A 24,586-nucleotide genomic window follows, 5' to 3' on the forward strand; every position below is an offset into this window, starting at 1 on the left:
GTTCTTTTACTGTCTACTAGCCTTTTAAACTTGAGGGGAAGAAAACTTTTCCCTTGTTTACCAAGCTACTACAGAAACAGAGGTTGAAATAGTAATTGGTGGTGTGCACAAATTAAATTTTTTTTTTTTTTTTTTTGGCAGGATGAGTACAAAAATACTGAATCCAATTCCACAGGAGAACTAAAAGGACAAATTATTTGTTTAGTATAAAACTGAAACTAAAGTGTTGATACTGCTTGATCTTGTCTATGCTTCCTACTTTGGGATTTAATTTGGCTAGCAGGCTGCCACCTTGCAGTGATATTCCATCAAGTTCTCTCATCTCTTCAATAGTTTTTTTTTCCTCTGAATGTGCAAGTGCACTATACTAAGAAGGATTGGGTCACTCGGGTAGTAATTTCTTTTTAATATATCTCCTGATACTGTTTGGAAGCTTTTGCTTCCAAAACAATGGTTGCCGTGTAAAGTTCCCAGAAGATTCACGATGATGGCATTACCTACATGATACAGTCTTAATTTGTGAGTAACATCTCAAAGTAAGTGCTGTTAGCTTTCCAGAAACTTTACATAGACTTGTCTTAATAGCTTTCTATGTAAGGAAAAACCAAACAAACAAAATCTTGGTTATTAGAGGGTCTAAATCATTATCTTTATAGAACTGAATAATTTTTTTTGGTCTTGCTAGTCTTTCTCTCTGGAGGAGAATTTAGAGGTATAGTAACAGTTGATAATTACATCTCTGAGTAGCTAGCCAAAGTAACCTGTGAAATGAATTGTTCATTTATGAGTTTTTCAGCAGAAAAAAAAAAAAAAAGCTGTGGGCAAAACACCTCTTCCACCCCCACTCCAACCTGCATTGTGTGTTAAATGAGTCAGAGGCTACTTCTCTTCTCTGCTACGTAAAAAGCGATTATCTCCCTGGCGTTTAATTAGATGTTGGGTGTCCTGTCTCCTGTGCCAAGAGGAATCTGCCTTGTCTTGGCGTGCTTCCTGCCCAGTTGCAGCCAAGGACTGTGCCTTCTCTGACATCATCCCAAGAAATCCTACTCGTCTAGAAAAACTGTTTCATAGAAGTTAGGAAAACATGGGTAACTATTTTTATTACAGATATTCAGGTCCGAGGACATTGGTGATTGGAGTGTCAAGTCAGTGCATTAAATCAGGCATTTCCATGTAGCTCTCCTGAGCTAAACACTTGGTATCATGGTAATGCTGACTCCATTTAACTTGATAAATTGAGTATTTTGGCCTATATGACTTAGAGCTTTTGTTTTCCAGACACTGGTAGCATAAAAAAACCTCACATTGGACTACGCTTAGTGATACTGGCTCCAGTTTCCCTTAAAATCTTAAAACACTGTTAATCTGATTTAGGATGTAGAGCAAGCTGTCATCTTCTGTGTGTGCACTGAGGCATTTGTGAAAAAGTCCCAGAGTACCTGCGAATTGTCAGCTACTCAGTTACACGTTTTTAGATACTGCCTCATCTTAATGCTCAATTATTGACTGGCAAGAGAATTGGCTTAGGGTTAGGCTTCTGTAGTCAGCCAGTGTCAGCATTTTGGGTTGGTAACTGAACAGAAATAATCATTCCCCTTAGTTTTGGACATCTGTGTATAAACTTTGAAGTAAAGAAATGTCATCCTGTGTATTTTTATCGTACAGGCGCAGCAGAGATGGCTGCCTGTAGGTCTGTAGTGTGAATTCTCACTCCAACCACTTGCAAATTCAGTAGCCAAGCAGAAGAAAAGCTGCGTGTTGGAAAGTGGCTTACCTAGACTGAAAAATGAAGCCTACACAAGCTGCAGAGTGGAGACTTGTGCAAGCTGTCTAGTGTCTGTCCCCAGGCTTCCTAGTGTGCTGTGAGAACAGCAGAAGTCAAAGTAGAAACTAAATTTTGAAGGGGAAGAAAACAAAACATATTAATCCCCACAGCATAGAACCATCACCAAAGCCACTGAAAGGACAATAATTTTGGAGTGGTGATGTCTTACTGCTTCTCCCTTATGTCCCAGTTCTTTTCCATGACTTTCCAGCTCCTGTGAGTTGGAAGAACTCTATTGTGGGTGTTGTCCCTGGCCCACGTGTAGGGGACTGTGCACCCAGGTTTTCCAAAACACAGGAATATGTCATGTCATGCCTTGAGTACATGCTGGCCATTTGTTGCAGGAAGATTAAAACACCCAGTCTGGGTTTTTTTTGCCCTGTGTTTCTACATTTAGCATCATTTTCCTCTCAGACCATCCTGAGAGATCTCCAAAGTGCAGCACAAAGGACTAGACATCAAGATCCAGAACAAGAATCCTCTGGCTGGCTGAGTTCTTGGGGCACAGTTATATTAAAAAGAGGGAGCCAGCCTTAATAAACAGCCTGAGCACAAACACGTACAGTCCCTGTGATAGGTGCTTCAGTGTTTTACAACTTCCAGGCAGTTTGCATCGAATTATTTTAAAATACATTGATCTTGGTAACTGCCTTTCAGGGCCACATGTTCAAGCATGCTGCACAAATATTTCTTTAAGCAACACTTTAAATTCTAGTTGAGTGGAAATGCAAAGGAAGGTATGCTTTGGGATTCTCTTAATTCTCTGCTTCTAAAGGTAAGTCTGAGGCTGCAGTTTCACTGGCTGGTAAATCTGGTTGTAGGGCATTTGGGAGTCCAGTTAAAAGCAAAATGTTGCAACTGCTGACAACAGATAACATTGAAATGAAAAAAAAAAAAAAAACCAGTCTAAAAGTTCATTCCAAAAAACTGGACGCAGGTAATCTATCCCAGTGGAAATACCTTGCTGGGCAAGACTTTTTTTTTTTTTTTTTTTTTTGGATTGGTAATTATGTGCTCCTCTAGGGATGGCAAGAAGCCAGCATCACAGTGTCCTGTTTTCTGAGCGTGGTGGTCATACTAGAACACTGAAAGTATTCACTTTGGTGCAAGAAATTAAGACAGATCTATAGAAAAATGATATGAGAAGAACACATTGTTAAATTCTCTTTTATCCAGATTTTTTTTGCTGTGCTAGCCACGTTTCCTTTAAATGTATGTGACTGGGGAAACTTCAAACAAGCCAGGCCAGTCAGTTCTGTATTTAATTGATTAAGCTCTGTATTGCTGTTGGAATGGTACTTGCTGGAGCAACACTGGAAGGCAGAGCAGCAGCATGAAGGCAGCAGCACATCTAGAGGGTGGTCACAGGCAGCTGTGTGGCTCTGTCACCGGAGCCCACCAGTCTCCTGCTTCGAGGTATGAGTGGGTTTCAGCATGGGATAAAGCTGCCACCAAAGGGGTGCTCCCAGTTCCCAGGAGCCCGGCTGCTCCGGAGTGGGGAGGTGGTTGCAGAATCAGTGATGGTGTTGTGGAAATGCTTTAGGTGCCTGTACCCACTGCAGGCGATGTAGGACAGCTAAAGCAGGTTAAAAGTCACAAAGGCAAAACGATGGGGAGTTTTTAGACATGTTGGCAAATTAATGTGAAATCTTTTTTTTTTTTATCAATCTTAACTCTCGTAAAAGAAAGTAAAATTCAAGCTGGTGGTCAGAAATAAGCCTACTTAGTCATCAAAGCTCCCCATCCTCCCCAGACAAACCCTGTAAAACTACTTCACTCCCATGGAGATGTGAGGGAAGGTGTTTGAGGGGTGAGGTTCAGGGTGGGGGAAGCTGTTGGGTTGTCTCCAGCCATTCTGTGTTTGGTCCTTGCAGGACTCGTCCTTTCTGTAAGATACTTGGATAAAAAAAAAAAAAAAAGCTTTTAAAATTAACAGCTCTTTTGTTCTAAGGCCAGTTTTATTTTGTTCTTTATAAATGCCTTTTTTCCATTCTCATTTTGAATTTGCCTGTCTACTATTGCAAACGTGGTTATTTCCAGGACTAAACAAGAAGTGTGGTGTAATCCTGTCAGTCCTGCAAAATCTCATTTTCTGAAGTCTCTTAGATATAGAAACTGTTGTCAGCAAACTCATGAGCCTCTTGAGAAAGCTTTGAGCTGTGTGGGTGACTTCGACTTTAGAGCTTCATTGGAGGAGCTTGGGAGACAATGCAAAGTAGATAAAAGGGGTTCATTTCTGTAAGAACCAAATGCAGACTAGTTTTCCTGAGATCTGTGAGATTGCAGGTGAACAGTCTCACTCTAAAAGTTCTTTATATTCTCCTTAAGTTTCCTGTGAGAAATTAGGGGTAAATATAGTATGGTAAACCTGGAGCTGCAAGTTTAGGTTGTGTCCATGGAGATTATTCACCGGTGGTACTACAGGCACTGCCTGGGCAAATGCTCAGCCCTGCAGGGAGGAATTGGATGTTGTCAGGAGGGAAAAAATGTGGAAGAGAGGAAGAAAAAAAACTTGCAAAGATGTGGCTGTGTGTGTAACTTGCTGCCCGGGAGACTTTCTGTATGGATTAACGGATTTAAATCAAACTTCTTTGCTTGTCCCTGTAGTTTTGGTATTTGCTCAAGGTCTTGTGACTAAAGGCTTGGAAGGAGCAACTTCCTAAAGCCAAATGCACTGTGAACGCAATCCAGCTGCGTCTTCCTTTCATCTTCTCAGTCTGATGTATCGGCCAGTGGTTTAAATGTTCTGAATACCAGGTGGATGAAGCTCCTGGATCTCTGGTTTAGGAGAACGAGGACCAAGGTCAGAGCAGAACTAAACCTCTTGCCCAACACGTTTGCTGGGATCGGACCTGGCGATGAGTCAGGGGCAGCCGCTTGTCACTAGGAAATCAAGGCCCAGACCCTACTCGACCTCTTTGGACGTTCTTTGAAATCACTCTTTGAGTTTGGAAGGACGGGAAGGACTCAGGAATGTAACTAAACCCTTGCTCTTGTTAGCACTTGCTATCGGCTTTACATAAGTCCTCAGCCTTTTCTCTTTCTTAACAGAAGCTGAGTTGCAGAGGAGCCTTCGTCTTGGCAATTCCTGTTTTGAAGTGGTGTCCTGGGATAAGGGCTTTTCATTTCTTTTGAAGATACTACTAGAAAAAAAAACCTCATTAGAGCAAGTGCAGTTACAAATTGCTGCGACTCTTGTGGTTCGACGCTGGTTTGGAGAGCGTGATCCTGCAGCACAGCTTTGCTTTCTGCTTTGCTGTGCATCACCCGGGTATTAACGAGCCCAAGGCGTCCCAAACAGATGTGAAATATTTAGCTTTTGGGATTTAATTCTTTGCCTTTTGCCTTGCTGTGTAGTTGGATAGACTGGTGAGTTCTACAGATGAGTCCTTTCCAGGAATCAGTTGTGATGACCATGTGGCATGAGGTGCAGAAAATGCTCAGTTCCTGGTTTTTGCTTGGGGGAAAGGGAAATACGGGAGGACAAGTGCCCATAGTAAAGCCCCCAACAACCCATCTACAGGTAGGAAGTGTGAGAAGAAAGAGGAGTCCTGCCTGGTCCCTGAAATGTTAATAAACCCACTGTTTAGGCAGAGCAATGGGATGAACAAGCTCCCAGCTGTCGGGTGCTCTTGTAGAGGAGCATCACACCAGCAGCTCCTCACGGGTTACTCCCTACCAGTGCTGTGGCAAACTCCCCACAGGCACCCAACAGTGCAGGCAGCTGGGTTCAAAACCGTCTGTGGAGGGAGGGATTAAAGTCTCCACACTGAAATAGAACAAGAATAATGATCTGTCAGAAGGGTGGCATCAGATGCAAAAGGTCTCACTGCTTCCAGGGGGAAGTGATGAGTTGTTTCCTTGGCCCAGAGGAAAAAGAGTTAAAACCTTATTTAACATGCAGGTCCTGATTCAGCAGAGCACATAGCCGTGTAGTTTGAGTGTATGGATGCTCTCCAGAGTGCTTTGGGAGCTGCTCATCTTTCAAAAGCAAAGCCTATAATTAAGAGCTTCTCTGAACTGGGGCCACCCCACTTCTCCCAGCATCGTGTCCCAGATTTCTGGTGTTCCACTCATCCTCTTTGTGTTTTAGCATAACGACCTCCAGCCTGCCTTGAAGAGCAGCCATCAGGCAGGGCTGCCAGTGGCGAGAGACTGTTTTGAAAGGCACATTGAGAAAGCAGAGTTTGCTGTAAAGGCCCGGTGAATGGTGTATTTGTGCTGGGGGCTGGCAGAAGGTGAGGGGAAGGGATGCTGTATATATACATTTGGGACCCCACGTGTGTCGTGCACCTAATAAACCAGTTACAAGAAGTGAATAAATGCCCATCGGTCCCTCTCTGGCGTGCCTGTGGTTGGGAAGTGAATTTTATAGGCAGCTTGAATTTTGGGCCTGGTAAAAGAGAATATATCAGATATTTTCTATATGTGTGTTTCATACATTGGTTAAAATGTCGTTAATAGAACCTTCTTCTGCAACAGAAGTTACTCAGGTAATGATAAGGGCAACACAATGCACGTATAAAAGCTTTCCCGGTAAATCAGCTAGCACTCTATGCATGATGGTTTTATCGGGGGTATTACTCCAACTGTCAGCCTGTGGAGAAAAATAGGATTATTCTGGGGTTATTCTTGAACATTTAAATGAAATACAGTAGGGTGCAATGCAACATGTGCTTTACCAGGTTCTGAGGCTTTTGCCAGCAGGAATTCTTAGACCAAACTCGTGGCTGGTAGCTGAAAACAAGCTGTTGTTACTTAAAAATAAATTAAGAAATGCCTGATTTGACAAAACTTGATTTATTCAAAAAGGGCTCGGATGATAACCACACTTGAATTTATTCTCACTTTCTACATTAATTACTTGGAGTTACACCAGTTAAAATTGGTTCAGAGGAGGTAAAGATTGGTCGCCTATCGAGAAAGAACACTATTTAAGCCTGTTATATAGTAGTTTAACTTGAGCATAATAAAACATGGTAACCAAGACAGTGACATGGAAGTGTTATCAACTGCAATTTCTGTGTTTAAAAAAAAAAAAACAAAAAAGCTTGAAGACAGGCTCCTGTCTATACACGTTTCGTGTGCTTGAGTGCAAGCCTGTATGTGTATAATTGCATTGTAAAATCTCCTCATTTGGATTAAATAAGTTATGTAGGTCTATACACACAGCACCTCTGCTGTACTCAGCGTGTTAAGAATGGATTTAGGGGCACAGCTGCTGACACCGCCTGAACCCCATTCTTCTGGTAGATGATCCGCTCGCAAAAACTGGAGCAGAAATAAGGTTTAGGACTCCGTTTCTGGATAGCTGCAATTCAGTTGTACGTTGAGACACTGGGGTCAAAAAAACGACCAAAAAAAAAAAAAAAAAAAAAAAAAACAAAAAAAAAAAAAAAAAAAAAAAAAAAAAAAAAGCCCTTTGCCCACTGTTTGTGGGAAATACAAATACTGTTCTGGGGTTCGTGCAGTTTCGTCTGGAATTGTGCTGCAACTGCAAGTTTACTGGAAATCAGCATCTATAAAATAGCCTGTCAGCTAACAAGGTTAAGCAGAAGCTTTTTGAACAAAATCAGATAGCTGATAATGGTGATTTTTTTATTTTTTTTTTTTTGCCAGTGATCAATGTTGAATTAAACCATATTGCTAAGGCATGCTTCTAATTGCTCTAGATTTATATAATGAGTGGGAACGTTGTGCGTTAAAGCAACTATTCCTGTAAAACTATGTTTTATGGCTTTCAGGAGTTATCTACTTTGTGTACTGAACTCAAGAGCGCTCTGCTCTCCCCTTTCATTAGTTTACATACTATTAATGATATTTATTTTCTCTCCTTCCTTCTCCCCATCCTGATTATTTTGGTTTCATGCCATGGCAAATGATTTCCTTTGTAGCCTGAAGATGAAAACAAATTCCTTAGGTATTTAGTGTTTCACATATCTGGTAACTTAAACCTGTTCAACGATGCAGTAAAACATCAAAAAAACCCACCCTTAACAGAATCACAATCAAAAGTCTTAAACATTTTTCGTTTTCTCCTCCTGCCTGGCAGGACTCCCACTGCATTACCACGCAGTTTCAGCAGCAGTTGAGAGAAATGGGTCTGGAAAGTAAACTCATATCCTCAGCGTGGAGCCTTTAGGTAAATATACTCTGTTTTTTTTTACATTAGATGCTATGGTTTCATAAACGTGGGTAACAAGCTCCACCAGATGCCCAAATCAGAGATCGTTGTTAATGCAAATATCCTTGTATGGACACTGAATGGCTGGATGATGACATTTGCATACATATAGAGCTTAATCTGGAATCATGGGGCAATTTTTTTTTATTTTTTTTTTTTTTTGCACAAAACTGTATAAATTTGCTAAAGCATTTTCTCTTTAGTTCACAACAGAGCTTTTTATTTACAGCTATTCTGATTTGCATACAGCATATTTTTCAGCAATCTTTCCCTGCGATGCAGCCTGTTACTCTAAAGAGGGTCGCATCCACTCACTGACACATGGCAATAACGCCTTATTGCACAGGGTTTCTGGTGCCTGCTACTGTTGTAACACATAGTTGTGTGGTTTTTTTTTTCTCTAGTGTCAGACAGCTTGTGTCCTCCACGGGCTCCTCGCCTCTCTGAGCGATCTGTCATAAGGAAGAGTTGCAAAAAAAGAATTTTTCAGCTGGCAGTTTATGAAGAGCACAATGAGTGTCACAGTCAAGAGCAGAAAGAAAAACAGAATGATGTAAGTCACCAGGTCTGGCTTATTTATTTCCCCTTCTTTTAACACCCTGGCTGTCGACATGTAAAAAGCGGAGGAGCTGACAGGTCTTGGTGTGCCGCTCAGGTAGGGCGTGTTGGTCTGAATGATTAGGTGAGCTTCAGTGGCACTGGTTGAATTTAGTAATTCACTATACATGTTCTTGCTTAAATTCCCTCCGCAATAGAAGTAAAGCCGGAGAGCAAACTCAGTCAGTCTTTGGCATAGGAAAGAAATAATGTTCCTGCTTGTAAGAGGCTGAAAACCAGCCGCATTTTGTCTAAAAGCAAATCAATTCACTTGCACGGCTCAGTGACTTTCTTTTAAATCTTCTTGGCTCATATTTACAGCATTCATCCACAAATATGAATCAAAAATGGTACAGGTACCTCGTGTCCTGGCCCTCGTTCCCCCCAGCACGCTTCTTTTGGGGAAAGGCGTTGGATCATCTGCTGGTCAGCCGGGACGGGCTGGGGGCTCCGGGGGTGTGCTGGGAGCCCCCCTCCACCCGCATGGGAAGGGGCTCCGGTGCCAGGAGCCGGGCAGAGAGGAGCCAAGGCTTTTGGCTGGCAGCGCTCACAGTCCGTGAAGGGAAAGCACCGTGGATTTCCAGCTGATTTTCAGAAGTGGGATGCACGCGAATCCGGGGTTAAATGGCATCAGCGGGGAGAGGCGGCTGCTGCCTTGAGATCCTGCTGAATTTGCTGCCGCGGTTCTCTGCCTCGGGAGGCTCCGTGCTGTTGAGATCCTGGGGCTGGGAAGGATTAGTTGACTTTCTTAATCCCAGTTAACGGCACGCTGTGGAGCCAGCGTTAAGAGGCTGAGCTTTCTGCTTGAGCTGTCCAGGCACTCCTTTCGATTGCTTTGAAGAAAAACTAGAAAATAATTTAAAAAAAAAAAAAAAATTGATCAATGTCTCCTTGTTTAAAAAAGAAACACCGAAAAAAGCCTCCCTGTGAATGGGAAGGGGGGAGGTTAGCTCTTTGGAAGCCTCAGCTCAGCCGATTTTTTTTTTTTTTTTTTTTTTTCCCCTTGACAGAAGCTCCACCGCAGCATCACTTGCTGCTCCACCGCAGCATCACTGGCTACCGTGGGAAGGGGAGAACTGCGTGGTGGTGCCGACCGCTCTGCAGCCCATGGTGCATCTGGCAGTGACACGATGCTAAAAAGGAAAAGATCTTCTGATAAATCCCCTGAGGCTCTGGCTAGAGGTTTGGAACTGGGGGAGGGTAGCAGAGAATGGGACAAAAAGAAGAAAATTGCATCAAACCCTTTCTTTCTTCCTCAGACCCTTATCGTTAAAATCTAGAGTCATCAGAAAATGTCTTATGGTTTGGTTTGGGTTTTTTTTTTTCCCCTTCTATATGATCCCCAGCACCCTCTCCAGCCTGACAATTAGCATGTTAATTTATTTTTTTTTTTTCCATCAAATTGCTTTTATGCTGCTATTAGCTTCTGGCTGCTTGCCAGCTCCCTCTCGCAATCTCTCGCTCCCATGCATCAGATAAGCGCCGTTAATACTTTTATTTTAACGCACTGCAACTTGAAAAAGGGGCAGGGGGCAGAGCTGGGGGCAAGAGGAGCAAGGAAGAGAGAGGAGCAATTGGCAACTGGGCAGAGGAAAGTGTGAAACACTGTCTCCAGTCCCAGGGTGCTGATCCAAGCAAACGTTAAAGCTACTTATGATGAGATATTGCAGCCGACAGTCCCGGGTGGTTAAACGTTTCACTTAACATAATAAATGTTTCTGCTGGGAGAGGGGGAATGAAGAGGGGAGAAGTCTTCTGGTCAGTTAGATTTCAATAAAATAAAATCTCTGCTAGAGAGCAACACCCTCTGAGGCCCTGGTTAGCGTGTTCTTCATCTCTTGCCAAGCTCCAGGTGCCCCAGTTAAACCCCTGGTGCCTCCAGCAGCTCTGCTGGGCGGCCAAAGGCTGTCACATCCCTGTTCACATCCTTCTGCAGCTGTCCTCAGAAAAACCACTGCCTGCATCTTTACCTCCAAGTCTTGAGGGACCTTTTGAATTCATGAGATCTTCCTTTAACGCTTTTTGATTTTTGTTTCTCTCTCTCTCTTTTTTTTTTTTTTTTTGTATTTTCTTTTTTCTTCCCTCCCATTCCCCTTTCAGCCCGAGTGAGCTGACTCTTCCACATGCTGCTCTCCAGGATGGCTGGAGGGTCTCTCCCTGCCTGTACCTAAAGCTCCTCCTGGGGACGTGTCTCCTGCCCTCAGAGCTGCAGTAGTTCCACCTATTTACTCTGTGTGGGTTCAAAGAACAGGACACCGAGGCAGGCAGCCAGCACAGGGGTTGGAAAAATCAACAGAGTCATAAAAAAAAACTAATATAGTTTGCAACTGTTTTACCTACCATGTCTCCTCGAAACTGAAGAGTTTGTGAGCAGCAGCACAACATGGATGTCTGGAAGGCTGGATGTCTTCCCAGGACCATCCCATCTGCAGCGCTCTCCTCACTGAACTGTTTTTGAGTTTAACCAAACTTTGCATCCTTTTTTATTTATTTACTTTATTGACTTTATTAGTCTGTTGGAAAAGCAGGACGGCATCTGGGGGCTGAGACCTATAAATAGTGTGGACAGTTTTAATGTTTTGCATACTTTAGCAAAAAGTTTGTTATAAACAGATTCTCTGCAAATGTTACCAACAATATGAGAGGGGAGAAAAAAACAGTAGGGGATGCACATGAATATTGAGTCATGGGTGTGTTTTCTCCCTGCACAAAGTGTTGTTTTGGCAGCCCCGTGGTGCTCTGCTCTGTGTCTCGGAGTCAAACTGGGCAGAGTTGGAGACGGTCTCTGCTCAGGTGGCTCCTCGGTGGCCGTGTGCTCACCCCCGACCCCCCTCCCCTCCCCTGAGCCATGGGCCCCGTCCCTGGAGGTCGGTGGGATGGTCACGTCAGTGGGACAGTCACCTCAGTGCCAGGAGGGGACAAACGGGCTCTTTGCTCTGCCAGGTCAGTGCCTCCCTACGACCTTGTGTCGCTGCGTGTCATCCATGCAAACACGGGGTGCCCCCTCTGAGCCTTCTCTTCCCACCCCTGTCCTCCTGCAGGGTTGCACAGAGACACAGAGCCCGAATCGTTATTTGGTTTTTTTTTTTCCCTTCTACTCGTACAAAATGTTAGCTCATTCTTGCAAGCTTGGTTTCCTGCCCTGAATATACAGTAGTTCAACTCCAACGCGAGTGCTTTGGGTCAAGGACTGTTGCTAATGGTCGTGGTCCAACCACACTGTGCTGGGCTGGATCCCTGGGGTGTTTTACAAGCACCCTGTGTGCGTGCAGGCTTGGGAGCGCACAGGACTCCTCCTGCTTTCTGGCTGGCTGAAGCTGATTCAGAAACTGATGAGAAGCCCTGGGAGTAAATCAGATGTGTTTTCTGCAGCACTGCACCCAGGCTTATTCTTAAAAAAGCTAATTTGCCATAAATAATACCTTAATTGCAAAAATAAGAGCTGATCTTTTCCCTTTGCCCCCCTTAATTTAGAAAAGCATTTGAAGTCTTCAATTCCTTGTAATATTTCCTCATTAACTTATTTCTTCTTTAGTAGTTTTGTTGTTATTGTTTCTTGTTTTCTTTTTTTTTTTTTCCCCCAAGGTTTCCAGCATTTAATGACTTGTTTTGTTAGGTTTTTTTTAATGTGCACTGGCAACGGTGCTGCAAAAGAATGAATGTAGAGCCTCTGACATGGGCTGGAGCTTAACAATAATAAACTTCTCAGTGTTGCAACTTCCTGTGCGTTCAGAAGCTGGGTCAACATCGCTGGCCCTAATGGCAGCACTGGGGACAAGTCCCAGGGCTGGAGAGGCTCTCTGCCTGCTCCTGTCTCACACTCCTCTAAGGGCATGTCTCCCTCCAGATACATTCAAGAGCAAGAAATTTGTCTCAGAGGTGTTGGAGCCTTCCAAAGCCCCAGCTGACCGCGAGGAATTTATCACTGGTTGTGAGGACTTAGTGCCAGTTCTGGCCTGAGCTTGGTCCAGTCTTGCTATAGTGTGAAATAAATAGTGACATAAACCGTGCGGAGCTGAAAGGAGGGAGGACACGGACTGCGACCCTCAGCACCGCTCTGCTGCTGCTCCCTGGGCTGGCAGGACGATCGTGTTTGCGTTAACAATCCTTCAGCCAAGCTACCACCAAACACGATGCAAATCTGAACGGGTGGGAATCGCTCGGGGTTCAGCTGCTCTGTGAAAGGCTGGAGCCTTTCCCCGTTTCCAGATTGGTAAATAATGCATGATCTCTGTCTTATGTGCTTACGCAACCCCTACCACAATAAATATCAACCAAGGGAAATGAAAGTGGAAAGAAACATTATCTTTCTCAGTAATGCAACCATTTACAATCTGCGTTACGATCCTTCTGCTCTTAGGAGTGAGCAGCAGTCGGGAAGATGTTTCTATTAGCAGACCAGAATGCAACAAATCACGGGCTGTAACTTTCCAGTGCCGCATGAAAGCAGCCTTAAAGACATATAGAGGAAAGAAAATAAAAATAATATATAGAGATTACTTCTTCTTTTTTTAATCACTCCAAAAGAAAATACTTATTTCCAGGTACCTGGGAATTGGATATTAAAGATCATATTTTCAAATGCAGGGGCATAAAACTAAGTGCTAGACAACTGACCTGGGGATGTTTGGTGGTTAAATATGGGGTTGGATGCCTGAAGAAATTGGCCCAAGTGCAGAGATGTTTCAAAAGAGCTTGTGTGTGCTATTTAAAACTACCTTCTACCGTTAGGTTTCTTGGGCATCTTTGCACCAGCTGAAGCAGAAGCATTTAGAAAGTTTCCAGGGAAGCCTGTGGAAAAGGAGCTTGTGTGCATTTTATCAGGGCTGTGAGGAGCGTCATGATTCACCAAGGCACGTTCCCTCAGAGGATGGGAAATAAGCGTCCTGCGCCTTCTGCCATCCAGGTAAGCTTTGCTGCTGCTTAGATGGATGTAGGGATATAACTCTGGCTGTTTGGTGAGTGGTGGCAGCATCCCAGCCTCCCTGCCCTCCTATCACTGGTCCAACATACTGCAGCAGTTTGACAGAGCTTCTGACAGGTTTTGCAGTTTTTTTCAGTGCTCGGAGCTTCACCCATAGCGAAAGGTTTCATGTTCTTGTGTGGTAGATCTGTGGATTGCCCATGTCCTGAAAAAAAAAAAAAAAAAAATCTTATTTTCTCTTTGCAATATCTTGCTTGGTGTATGTAGAAGAGAAAGCACAACTTGATAGTTTCATGCAGCAAGGAGTGTGTGGGTGGGCGTCCAGTGATGCTCCAGGGGATGCAGCATCAGTACATCCATGCATGTAGAACATGAATCACAGAATCATCCAGGTTGGAAAAGCCCTTGAAGCTCCTCCAGTCCCACCACGACCCTCCCCCTGACCATTCCCAACTCCCCCAGATCCCTCAGCGCTGGCTCAGCCCGACTCTTCAACCCCTCCAGGGATCCCGGGGACTCCCCCCTGCCCTGGGCAGCCCATTCCAACGCCCAACAACCCGTACAGGAGGGTGTTTTAGAAGTAAAAGCAAAAGATGTAGTTATTGTGGAGAAAGGTTCTTTGGTACCTCCCTTACGCTTAAACCAATTTCTAGTCACGAGGCACTGGTTTGTTCGCTGAGCTGGGTGTGAAGGGGGACACGGATGCTGTGCTGGGCTCTGTGGCAGCTCTGTGACCCTGTTAGTCCTGTCTCCAGCACGATGGTGCCCCCGGAGGCTGGTTCCTGGTCCTGCCTGTTGCTACTCAAGGAGATTATCTCAAAAAACATGTTTGTGCATTAACAGGGCTACGTGCTGTAGGCAGTGTCTGTATTCCCAGTGTTTAACCCCAATTATTAGGGGTTGAATTTTAGTTCAGAAGGGATGAAGTGTTAAAACTCACTGTGAAGCTTTAGTTTCAAATACGTTTTGCTTTTGGTGCTAGCAATCACTTACCAACCTGCAATATGAATAAAAGGCAATGTCTGTCCCCCCCTGAATGCACCCTTTGGGGATCAAAGTGGATTTGGGGAGGCTGTGGGAACACTGCTTTTCATCTCTCTCCTATTCATATCCCTTCTCAAAGGGGATAGAACGAGCCTTTGCTGCACAAAATCCATCCTCCCCCGTATATATAACCCTCCTCCTGCCTCTTCCACTGGTATATTTTAAAACTTCACGTTTAACCATAATATTAACTTCATTGTAGGGAATTCGGAACAGGAGGGGTTGGGGTGTCCCCATCATCTCTTGAGAAAGAGTTGGACTCTCAGCTAGAGATCCTCTTCCCCTGGCATTACACTGCTTCTCCCTACCTTAGTTTTGCCTTAATTAGGTGTTTGGGATGAGACAAGGATTGTTCAGGAAGCTTCCCAGGTCATCACAGTGTTCCTTTATTAGCAGAGCTTGTCTTTATTCATGGTTTCTTGCTTGTACAACTCACCTGTTTGGTGTCAGAAATTTGTTCCTTTCTTGCAGGTGTCTGGGCATGGTCTGTCAGTGGGAAGATGTGGCTGTGTCTGTCAGACAGCAGATGAAAGGTTTGGTAAACAGGGTTACTCTTTCTTCTCTGGTTATTTATATTTTTTTTGGTTTGTGTTTTTAAGGTCTATATTGATTATAAATTTTGAGGGGAGTCGACACCAAGTAATAAGGGTGTGTTATTAAACTTAGGTGACCCCCTGGATAGGGAAGCTTCTTTTACAGACCAGGGGCACCCCCTGCCTGCATGCACGCCAGGCCTGAGTATCTCTCTGACCAGGTTCTGTACAACAAGGTGTCTATTTTGCAACCTTCTTCTTAATTTGAAAAACGCACTTCATAATATTTCCTTACCCTGCGGGGGTCTGGAAGATTAATTACTGAAGGTGAAAAAAAAAAAAAAAAAAAAAAAAAAAAAAAAAGACTAAAGACCCATCTAAAACAGGGTAGAAGAGAGAGATGAACCCTGGGAGAGATGGAGCCGAGATCTTAATAGGTATCGACACTCTCTAGGCAGTTAAACCCTTGTCCTGTTGCTTATCCACAGCACCTCTGCCCCAGCGAGGCCTCCGAGCAGCATGAGGGTTTGCTCCCCTCCTCATGTAAGTTAATAAAGCAAATGTGTTGCTCAAGGTTGGTTATTTATTATTGGTCTCGGCGTGAGCTCAGCCTTCTTCCAGCGTTACCTCTGAGAAACATTGATCATATGAACGGGGCTGACTCGCAGGTCCGTGGGTGCCCCTGGGTGACAGGAACAGCAGATTAGGTTAGAGAGTGAGCAGCACGTCACCCTTCTCAGTCTGGGCGTAAACTTCAGTGGTTTAGATAAACTGTTTGGGGAAGTACTAGACTCTCGGTGTGGCTGGCTACTGCTTTAAGGCATATTTCCATCTCTGACTGCAGAAAAACTAAAGGAAAATTGAACACAGTGTTCCTCAGCGGGTCAGGGAATTGGGGAGTTTTATTGTTTGTGTGCTGCTTGATAAAGAAAAACAGTTTTATAACTTCTAATTTGTCATTCATAACAGTCTGACTCAACAAATCACATTGCTCATTGTTTTTAACGATTGTCTTTTCTGGTGTTAAGATAGAAACCTTCTGTAAAACACACGGAGCATCTCTGGAGGTGGGTGGCCTGCTCATGGAAGGGGATGGTCAATCCTTAGCAGAGCCAAGGTTTCCATCAGCTGGGTTCTTGTCTCCCAAACTGAAATAAGTTACCTGTAGGATGGCAGAACAAAAGAATTTATTTCTTTGATTAAATCCTTCATTAAGAGAAACAACCTCTTCCCTCTTTTCTGCTCTCCAAAACCATCTGCAAACGTAAAGGAAAGGGTAAATTTGTCATTTCAATTCCTACAGCAGAGCTGAACTGAAAGATTTGCGTTGTTCATCGAATGTATTCACCCAAAAAGGGGGGAAAAAAAGACTCATGGACCTGTAAGTCAGTTTTCTGTGTCTGTTTATTCCTTATTCTATAGTGGAGTCTGAATTCCAGAGAAGGGCTTGATATATATCATCAGTGCTCTATATTTAGGCTCCATTTAATTATATAAGTGACTATGCAATGTCCCTGCCTGGAGCATACCCAGCCTTCAGTCAGATGAAATCAATCATTTTTTTTTCTCCAGAAAATATTATTCCAGATTCATAAGTCTCCCCATAAACCTAGGAGCACCCTCTCCTTGTTTCTGTGGGAGGTTGCTGGTCAGACTTTTATGGAAAATCAAGGTTTGCTTTAGGTTCTTTGTGTGTTTGTCTAAGCCAGAAGAAAGAGGAAAGCCCAGCTGTCGGGCAGAGATGGGAAAAGAGATCTGTGAGCAGCAAGCCTGGCTGGCAACGTCTGCTGGAGGGGAAACCATTACGCATCATCTTGGGTCTCCTGCTGGCACAGCTTCAACCTTGTAAGTCCCCTTCACCCTCTTCACCAACTCTGATGGTTCGGTGCCTTTGGCTCTCGCTGCCTAGGACTGTAATTATTATTAGGCAGGGTATGGTAGCTGCCCACAGTTGCCAAATTTGCCGTGCCGGGGCAGCCTTTGCTTTGGGAAGCCTTGGAGAGGTGCCCCATTGTGGGATGGTGGCTGGTTGGTGAGTGTGCAGCATCCTGGTGCTCTCTGTCCCCCCGCCCAGGGAAGCTCTAAAGTGCCCTCAGCAAAGATAGTCCGGAGCTTACGCTTCTTGAATACGCTTAGAAAAATCTATCAGTGTGTGACAAGGGTTATTTTAATAACGTAAAATCTTATTGCTTCTGGAACATCTGCTCTTTCATGGAGCTAACAAATTGGTTTTAATTTCATTGCCATAAGTTCATGGAAATAAATTTGAAAAGCTTGAAAAACAGCTAGGGTAACGATATTCTCTTTTTCACATCTTCAACAGCGCTCATAAAAGGAAAACTGCGTGAAACGTAAAGTAAATAGAAATACCTCACATCTCAGCCCCTTGAAGTATTTGCAGCTAATGCCCCCTGTTAGTAAGACACAATTTTACCTGACTTTTAACTTTGCAGGGGAAAGAGGTGTTATCGAGTGCCGTTTCTTTTTGAGACGATGCACGATGTCGTTACTCGGGCACGTTCCTGGCCTAGATAGAGACAAATACATTCCCGTTGTATTTTCGTTAGTTCTGAACCTATGCTGGTGAGAAATAGAGTATGGTGTCGTTATTAAATTCATGCTTTACGATCAGTACAGTTAGTACGGTCTCTGAGAACCGCAAACCAAAGGACTTCTGACTTTGGTTCATAGTGGAACTATCTAACTCTTCCCATCATTTAACCCAGTGCTAAATTTTTTAAGTAGAGAAAGGTTGTGATCGCAATGAGAAATTGTCACGGCGAGATTTTAAAGAGAAAGGTGGTGATCCTCCTCAAAGGCTACGTCAAGCCGTCCCTTCATTATGAATGCTCATTAATTATAACAGATTGTCTGCCATAAAACCTCTTGAACTGAACTTTTGAACTGAATGTCAGTAGGGCAATTTTGACAAATGTAGATGGGACTGTCCCTTTTAAACTGCTGGGGTTTGGTCTCTTGTGGCATCCATATTTAAAATTAAGAAAAATGACTAATGAAGTAAAGAAACTAATTCTTTAGAAGATCAAAGTCATAAAATGCTGTTAATTCCCTTTGAGACAAAACTATGAATTACAGCTCAGAGATTTTTTTTCCCTGTAACTTTTTGTTGCGTTTTAAAATTCTAATTGTTCCCCAAGACAAGTCTTCCTTTGTATTTTGCTGTTAATTTGCTGAAGTGTCAGGAACCTAAAAAAATCTGTAGGACAAAACCTGTCATACATTCTTCTTAACGTACATTCTTCTTAAGAACCAAAGTAACACCCCATTCCTCCTTAATAAAACCCAGAACAGGCTGTTTGGTTTAGCAGAGAGTTCTGCTGGCACTGGAATACACAAAATCCACGTTCATAGAAAGAGGGGGATAAATCTTGTTATTTTTGTGTTAGCATTTATACTTCTGGTCTTTTCCACTCCGAGCTGCCTCAGTCGTCTTTTTTTTTTTGTGCTTTAAGACTCTTTACTGAATGTTTTATAGAATAAATTTCATCTGAAATTCTTAAAAGCAGCCTTCCCAAGTGTATTTTTGTGCCCCCCACCCATTTTGGGGGAATCCCGGGGAATAGGGAGGGCCGGAGATGTTTGGCTGTAGAAGCTTGGGAGCACAGATGCCTTGTGTGCGCAGCCAGCGATAACTGCATGGTTGTGATACAAAGAAATCAGGCTTTGCTCTTTTTCTGAAGCTTTAACTGGAGTTTTTAACTCTTCCAGTGCCAGGTTATTCCTGGAGCTGCTGTCATTGCTTTGCCCTGTCTAGTGTTGCTCTTGGCTGCATTATCACAGATCTACGTAGTATCCACTCTCTAGCCTGGAGCTACGCATCTTTCAATTACTGACAAATTTCCGCAGAAGTATTTTTCCCTCTGATATTTTAGAGAAATCTCGTAGGATGAAAACGTTGCATCAATATTTTTTTAATGGTTATTTAGGAAGCGAAGTGTTTGGACATGCTTGAAAATACCGCCGGGCACCTATTTGCATGTGTAGGTGCCTAAATATCTGAGAAAAACAGCCATCTGGTGTCTCTGGACTTGGATCTTCAGAAAAAATATGTAGGCTACTGAAACAAAGAGAATTTAGGCACATACATTTCTTTTGATGATTTGTTCAACTCTTAATGTCTCTATCTCTAGTGTGCGGAGGAAGAATATACAAAAGACTCTGAAAGGCTCTGATACCTTTGTACTCTCTGCATGTGTTTTACAGATAATGCTATAGAAGATTAGCAGGAAAAAACCTTATATTTTGTGCAAGTATTCTGCCTTTCACTTTTAACATCCCTTAGAGCTCTTACTTTAAAATAAATCATTACCTGGTGCCTCAATAGCATTGCCAATTACTTCAAAGTCAATTAAATTCTGAAATAATTTTGAGCTACCTCAAGCTGCTTCTCCTTAAAGATTGTTTTCTTCCATCCTTTTCTAATAGAATTTCAGATTTGGTCTTTTAATTTATGTGAAACTCCTGGGTTGGCTGGTTAAGAGAGGATTTGGCCTCAGCGTGCTGGAATACAAACGGTTGTGATGTTAGAAATCAGTCCTGCTTTATGCGTGCCTTGACTTGGTGCAAAGCACAGAAGCGTTAGTACCCAAATGCAAAAGTATTTTCTGGTCTGTGCATGGTGTCACTGCGTAAAAAGCAGCATAAAATCCTGTCCTTCAGAGCAAACACAATATTTTGCCACGTTTTGGAAGGAAGTTCTCACCGAGGTCTGGGTAAATCCCAGGATTTTGGTGTGTATGTTTGCTCACTAGGTTAAATGAACCCTGAGAAACACTGGCTATAAACTACTCCTAAACCTAGAAGTTGTTCCAGCTTCTACAGGGGGAAGCTTGGGACAGGAAAAAAATAAAATTATTATTAATTTCAATGCTGACTCTTTAAATATAGGACAATGTATTGACTCTGAACCTGTGACATGACCATTTTCCTGCAGTGTTGGTGGTTTTTACTGCTAAAACTAATTAGAAACTCATTGATGCCGGGCCTATTCCCTGACTTGCACATTGTCAATCAGGTAGAAATCCAAATGTTCGCCCACTCCCTAAACCGTTTTATTTCTCTCTGACACAGTCAGAAGCACATGACACATCTTGTGGATCTTGTGGAAGAAAAATCAGATATTCTCTTCTTTTCACTCTGATAGAAAAAAAAGAAAAAAAAAGCCCCATGATTCTCAACTGTATAATCGTTTCCTATAAAATAAATTACTTTATCTGTCTTAATACTGTCACACTTCTGTTCTCCGGTGATCTACTTCTTCCATCTGTGTGCATAACTCTAATCTTTTCTACACCTACTCTATGTACTCTTAAGTGTCAAAATCCAGCCTCAATCATTCCTGTCATTAATCTCTTGTTCCTGACGGGATAGCGGGCAGAACATCACAGTTCCTCAGACCTCTTTGGATAATTTCTGGGCTTACTTGGCGGAGTTTATGCGAGCTATCAGAAATACGACGTGACTGAGTGTTTTGATTTGTTTTTTTTTGTCACATGAAATTTTCCACTTACTCCTCTTGAAACGACTGGGTGTTTTTGTTGCTCTGTGTGTGTGTGTCTTGTTCCCATCGTGACTGCTGCTGCGGCTAAGTGTAACTTCAGGAGATATCCACGTTACCCAAATCCTATGAAAGTTGACTTACTGTTTCTTATTGAGTGATTCTGTGTGACTCACGCTTTGTTCTCTGATACAATTTTTTTTTTTTTACACTCATTTGCAGAATATTGTTCAGACAGTTGATCTTACTCAAATCACCATCTTTTGTAGTGAGACAGTGCAATCACTTTCCTCTTTCACAAAGCCACTGCAAGAACAATGGGGTGACCCATAAATTATGACCATCTTGTTTTCCTTAAAATATGGATTATACTTGGCTAAACGAAATAACTGCAGGAAAAAAGAAACCCTCTTGGAAGCTATGCATCTTCATAGTTTAATGTGACAACGTGCCTCTCCTGCTGAGCAATGACCTACTTTGCTCACAAAATGCTCTCATTACCTTCCCCCAAACACGAGACTGTTGGAGCCTCAGGAATTCTTCACCTCTGGATCTGAATTGTCAATCACCAATGAATGGTCCTGCAGTGGTTTCCTTGGGAATCAGTCTGTCAGGCTTATCGTGTCTCATGTAAATACCCCCTATTCTCCTACAGTTGCTGTTCGTATAATTTCTTGTCTTTGCTCCAGATTCCAGCCTGCCCTCAGCATCCACCTCTCAAATTCAGAGCTGGATAAATTTTGCTATCATCTCATGAGAGATTTTGATGCTGTTTTGGACTGACTTTTTTTTTTTTTTTTTTTATCAGCGCAATGAAAATGTTTTGTTCTGCTATTTCAAAACATCCCCCTCATTTATTTTTTTTCCCCTTTCTATTTTTATTATTGAAGAGGAATCCTTTTCCTCTACCCAGTATGTTATGTGCATCAGAACTTGGTAGGATGCCTGCTCATGGAGAAACAGGAGAAGAGAGATTAAGCATCAACAGCCATGGGAATGACCTGCAACATATGGGACATTTGGTAACTATCCAGTCTATATTATGTAAGACATAAAATCATGCAGCTCTGCTAAAACATGTAAGTAGAGAGCAGGAAAATAATGGCAAGTGACTGCTCCCAGAGATAAAGGTCCTTAACTATACATTCAGATTTTTTGGCTCTTCAACAAATGCCTAAAATCCGCTTGTTGAAAAGTTTGTTACATAGCAAAGGCTTGGCTTTGAGAGGTGTTTATTGATAAGAGATGTTTGCAGCATAAATATCCACAGCTAAGAATGATTTGCAAACGTGTGACTGCAGGGACTGGCTGTAAAAGGAAGCCTGTGCTGGTCTAACTCTGCTCCCATTGGAGTCAGGAGAAAACTTCTGATGCGTGTCAGAAAACAGAAGGGGAAGCTGTGGACTTCCAAAATTCCTCCCACTCTCAATTCGTGGTACTTAATGTCCAAATGAGGCAGGCACTTGTGCTTCCAGAGGGGTGAAGTCGTCAGAGCAGAGCAAACCTACAACAGGGAGATCTTAGGTCCAGAGTAGATCTCTTAGTAAAGAAAAATTAGGACGTTCTGTCCGGCCATCGATGGATGCTGAGCTGGATGCCACAACAAAGGGAATGCGATGGGACAAGCCTGCAGAGGACCCAGCACGTCGCAGTGTCAGAGTTTTGGTCATAATTCCTTCTTAAAGAACCTGATGATTCCTGACCTGCCTTGAAAAATCTGTTCTGCAGCACTCCACGCAAATTTTTGTCTTGGTTAAGGGTCACAGCGCTCACATGTGAAGACTTGAGCGTGGCCAGCAGGTCGTGCGTTTGCACCTCGCGACCAAAGGTGCTGATGACAGTGCTGTCGTCCGCAAGGAAACTGGGCTCCTCAAGAGGACAGACAGCTCAGCAGAGCTGCGGGGAACCTCCTCCCTGGCTACATGGGCAGTCTCAGCGCCTGCCCTGGTATGAGCAGGAAGGGCTGAAGTTGGTGGAAAGGCCCCATTCCTGTGACTTCTACACAGAATTGTTTTTCCCCCAAATTACTTAATGTTGAACCTAGTAACGCCCTGGAAAACCAGCTTGCATGCTCAGTGATTTAAGGGCCCTGAATTAATTTACAAACTCCCTCTGGGAGCTTGGTCCAGTATGTAATTTCCTCCTTGAAATTGGAACTTTGAGTTACACTGAAAAAGTATTATTGCGCATTTATCAGCTTGAAATTTGGATACCACTATATTGCTGGGAAGTAGAACTATTGTATAATATAACATTATTTTTTTTAAAAATGCGTGTCTTCGTAATTAAATATGATGTGTACAGAATCGGCAGAAGCAAATTTCAAGGTATTTATCGACCATGTGTTTAACAATACAGCCCAAATGATCAGTCCTGGAGTATCCTGTTACAGTAAGGTATAGCCTGCCCTGTTTTAAATGATCAAAAAGCCACCCTTTGCAATAATTCTCAAACTCTTTACTTAGTACTTACAAATTCATTTTGTATTATGCTTTGCCTGCTTATAGTATTGCTTTACTTGGATTTACAGAACTCATCGCTGCATGTAGAAAGAAGCTGTCTGCACTGTATCTTCTAGGAATAAAAGGCTGTAATCTGCTGTACTTGGATTAATAAATATTTTATTATTATTCAGCTTCAAATTTTCTCCTGGTGAATCTCAGCAGCTGTGCTTCCTGAAAATAATGCCTGATTTCAAGGATGAAAATTTTCTTTCTCCTAACTCAGAGGACTGCCCTTCCTCAAGAAACCCCCAAATAACTGCTGAAGCGTTGCTGTGTTTTTCCTCTTGCTGCGGTGTACTTCTACCCGTTGCCACAGGCTCTACTGAGAGAACTTTTTTTTTTTGGTAAGAAATAAGTGACATGTAATAAATAACTTCTCTCTTGAGTTTGCAGGAGCCTCAGCATCTTCCACGGCAGCAGCGCCAAAATGGTGACGTCCTGTGCTGTTCTCACCAAGCAGTAACATGGAGATCCTTGGCCAGGAGGTGACTGGGGCACTGCGATGGGGGGAGGATAACCAGATCCCTCCTGTTCCCACCACTCTGGGCTTCCCAGGGTCAGCTGGAAGGGGTGAGAGAGGTGTGGAGTAGATGGAGAACTTTTTCCTAGTACCATCCAGGGCCTTCCTGACCTAGAGATGCTCAAGAAAATAGTTCATCCAACACCCAGTTGACTGGGTTGAAAAAATGTGTGATATGCAAAAATTAAAAAAAAAAAAAAAATAAAAAAAAAAAAAAAAAAAAGGGAGAGCACTGGGTTATAGCTCAAACCACAACCTCCTGCTGGAGTTTATCAACAGTGGGTCAGACACAGCTTGTCTTCCTCGTTTCGGGTTGTTCTTTACTCTGCAGTCAACTTCACCGATTTCACCAGGGTTACTCACACTCTTGAGTACAAACTGTTGTAATTAAAGGTGAGAGAATCATACCCTAATCCCTAAGCTGTGTTTCAGACCACCTTGTCCATCCCCTAAAATTCTGGCACTATCTATGGAGAGTGAAACAGTGAATTGTGTCAAAGATCTTGGGCTTAGCTAAAAGACTTGGGTGGGTTTGGTTTTTTTTGTGGGTTTTTTTTAAGTAAATTGTAAAACTACCTCTGAAAATGCTGCAGATTCACTTTTTGGATATGCAATTTTCATTCTATTGAATTCTTTGACATATGGTTATGTAAAGCATCTAATAGCAAACTATCAATTTACACCTTCCAAAAGGCAGTAACTTCAGGAGTTAATGCAGAATTATTTTTAGTATGTATTCAAGTTTATGCATGCTGAAAGGTGGTACTTATCTTTTGTAATTTTAGAGTAGTTATTTGAATAAAAACATGAGTATAGTTCCATTTTAACTGCCATGTGACATTTGGGAGCTGGTTAAAACCTCTCCCAAGATGTGAAAGTCTCAGCAATTTTTCTTTGCAACGTCTCAGTGGTACACACAATACCCGTGTCCATGTTT

The 24,586-nt window shown here is 42.9% G+C and overlaps 1 protein-coding gene and 1 long non-coding RNA gene across 2 annotated transcripts; one reads left to right on the top strand and one right to left on the bottom strand.

The window, feature by feature from the left end:
* Positions 1–7,866: 7,866 nt before the first annotated feature.
* Positions 7,867–9,881, top strand: LOC113485445. Its single transcript, XR_003399421.1, has 3 exons — positions 7,867–7,967; positions 8,414–8,562; positions 9,617–9,881. It is a non-coding gene; the product is annotated as an uncharacterized LOC113485445 (long non-coding RNA).
* On the bottom strand, positions 7,961–11,048 carry SMIM32 (small integral membrane protein 32). Its single transcript, XM_026858580.1, has 2 exons — positions 10,947–11,048; positions 7,961–9,452 (listed from the first exon to the last, which is right to left on the bottom strand). Exon 2 carries the CDS (start codon positions 8,734–8,736, stop codon positions 8,416–8,418), a length of 321 nt encoding a protein of 106 aa, XP_026714381.1. The 5' UTR covers positions 8,737–9,452; positions 10,947–11,048; the 3' UTR covers positions 7,961–8,415.
* Positions 11,049–24,586: the final 13,538 nt, after the last annotated feature.

Source organism: Athene cunicularia (assembly GCF_003259725.1).
Source record: "Athene cunicularia isolate RWA chromosome 13 unlocalized genomic scaffold, athCun1 chr13_part1, whole genome shotgun sequence".
Taxonomy (NCBI): domain Eukaryota; kingdom Metazoa; phylum Chordata; class Aves; order Strigiformes; family Strigidae; genus Athene; species Athene cunicularia.

Coding starts and splice junctions, on each gene's coding strand:
- SMIM32 (XM_026858580.1), bottom strand. CDS start 8,736: ATGTATAGTGAATTACTAAATTCAACCAGTGCCACTGAAGCTCACCTA.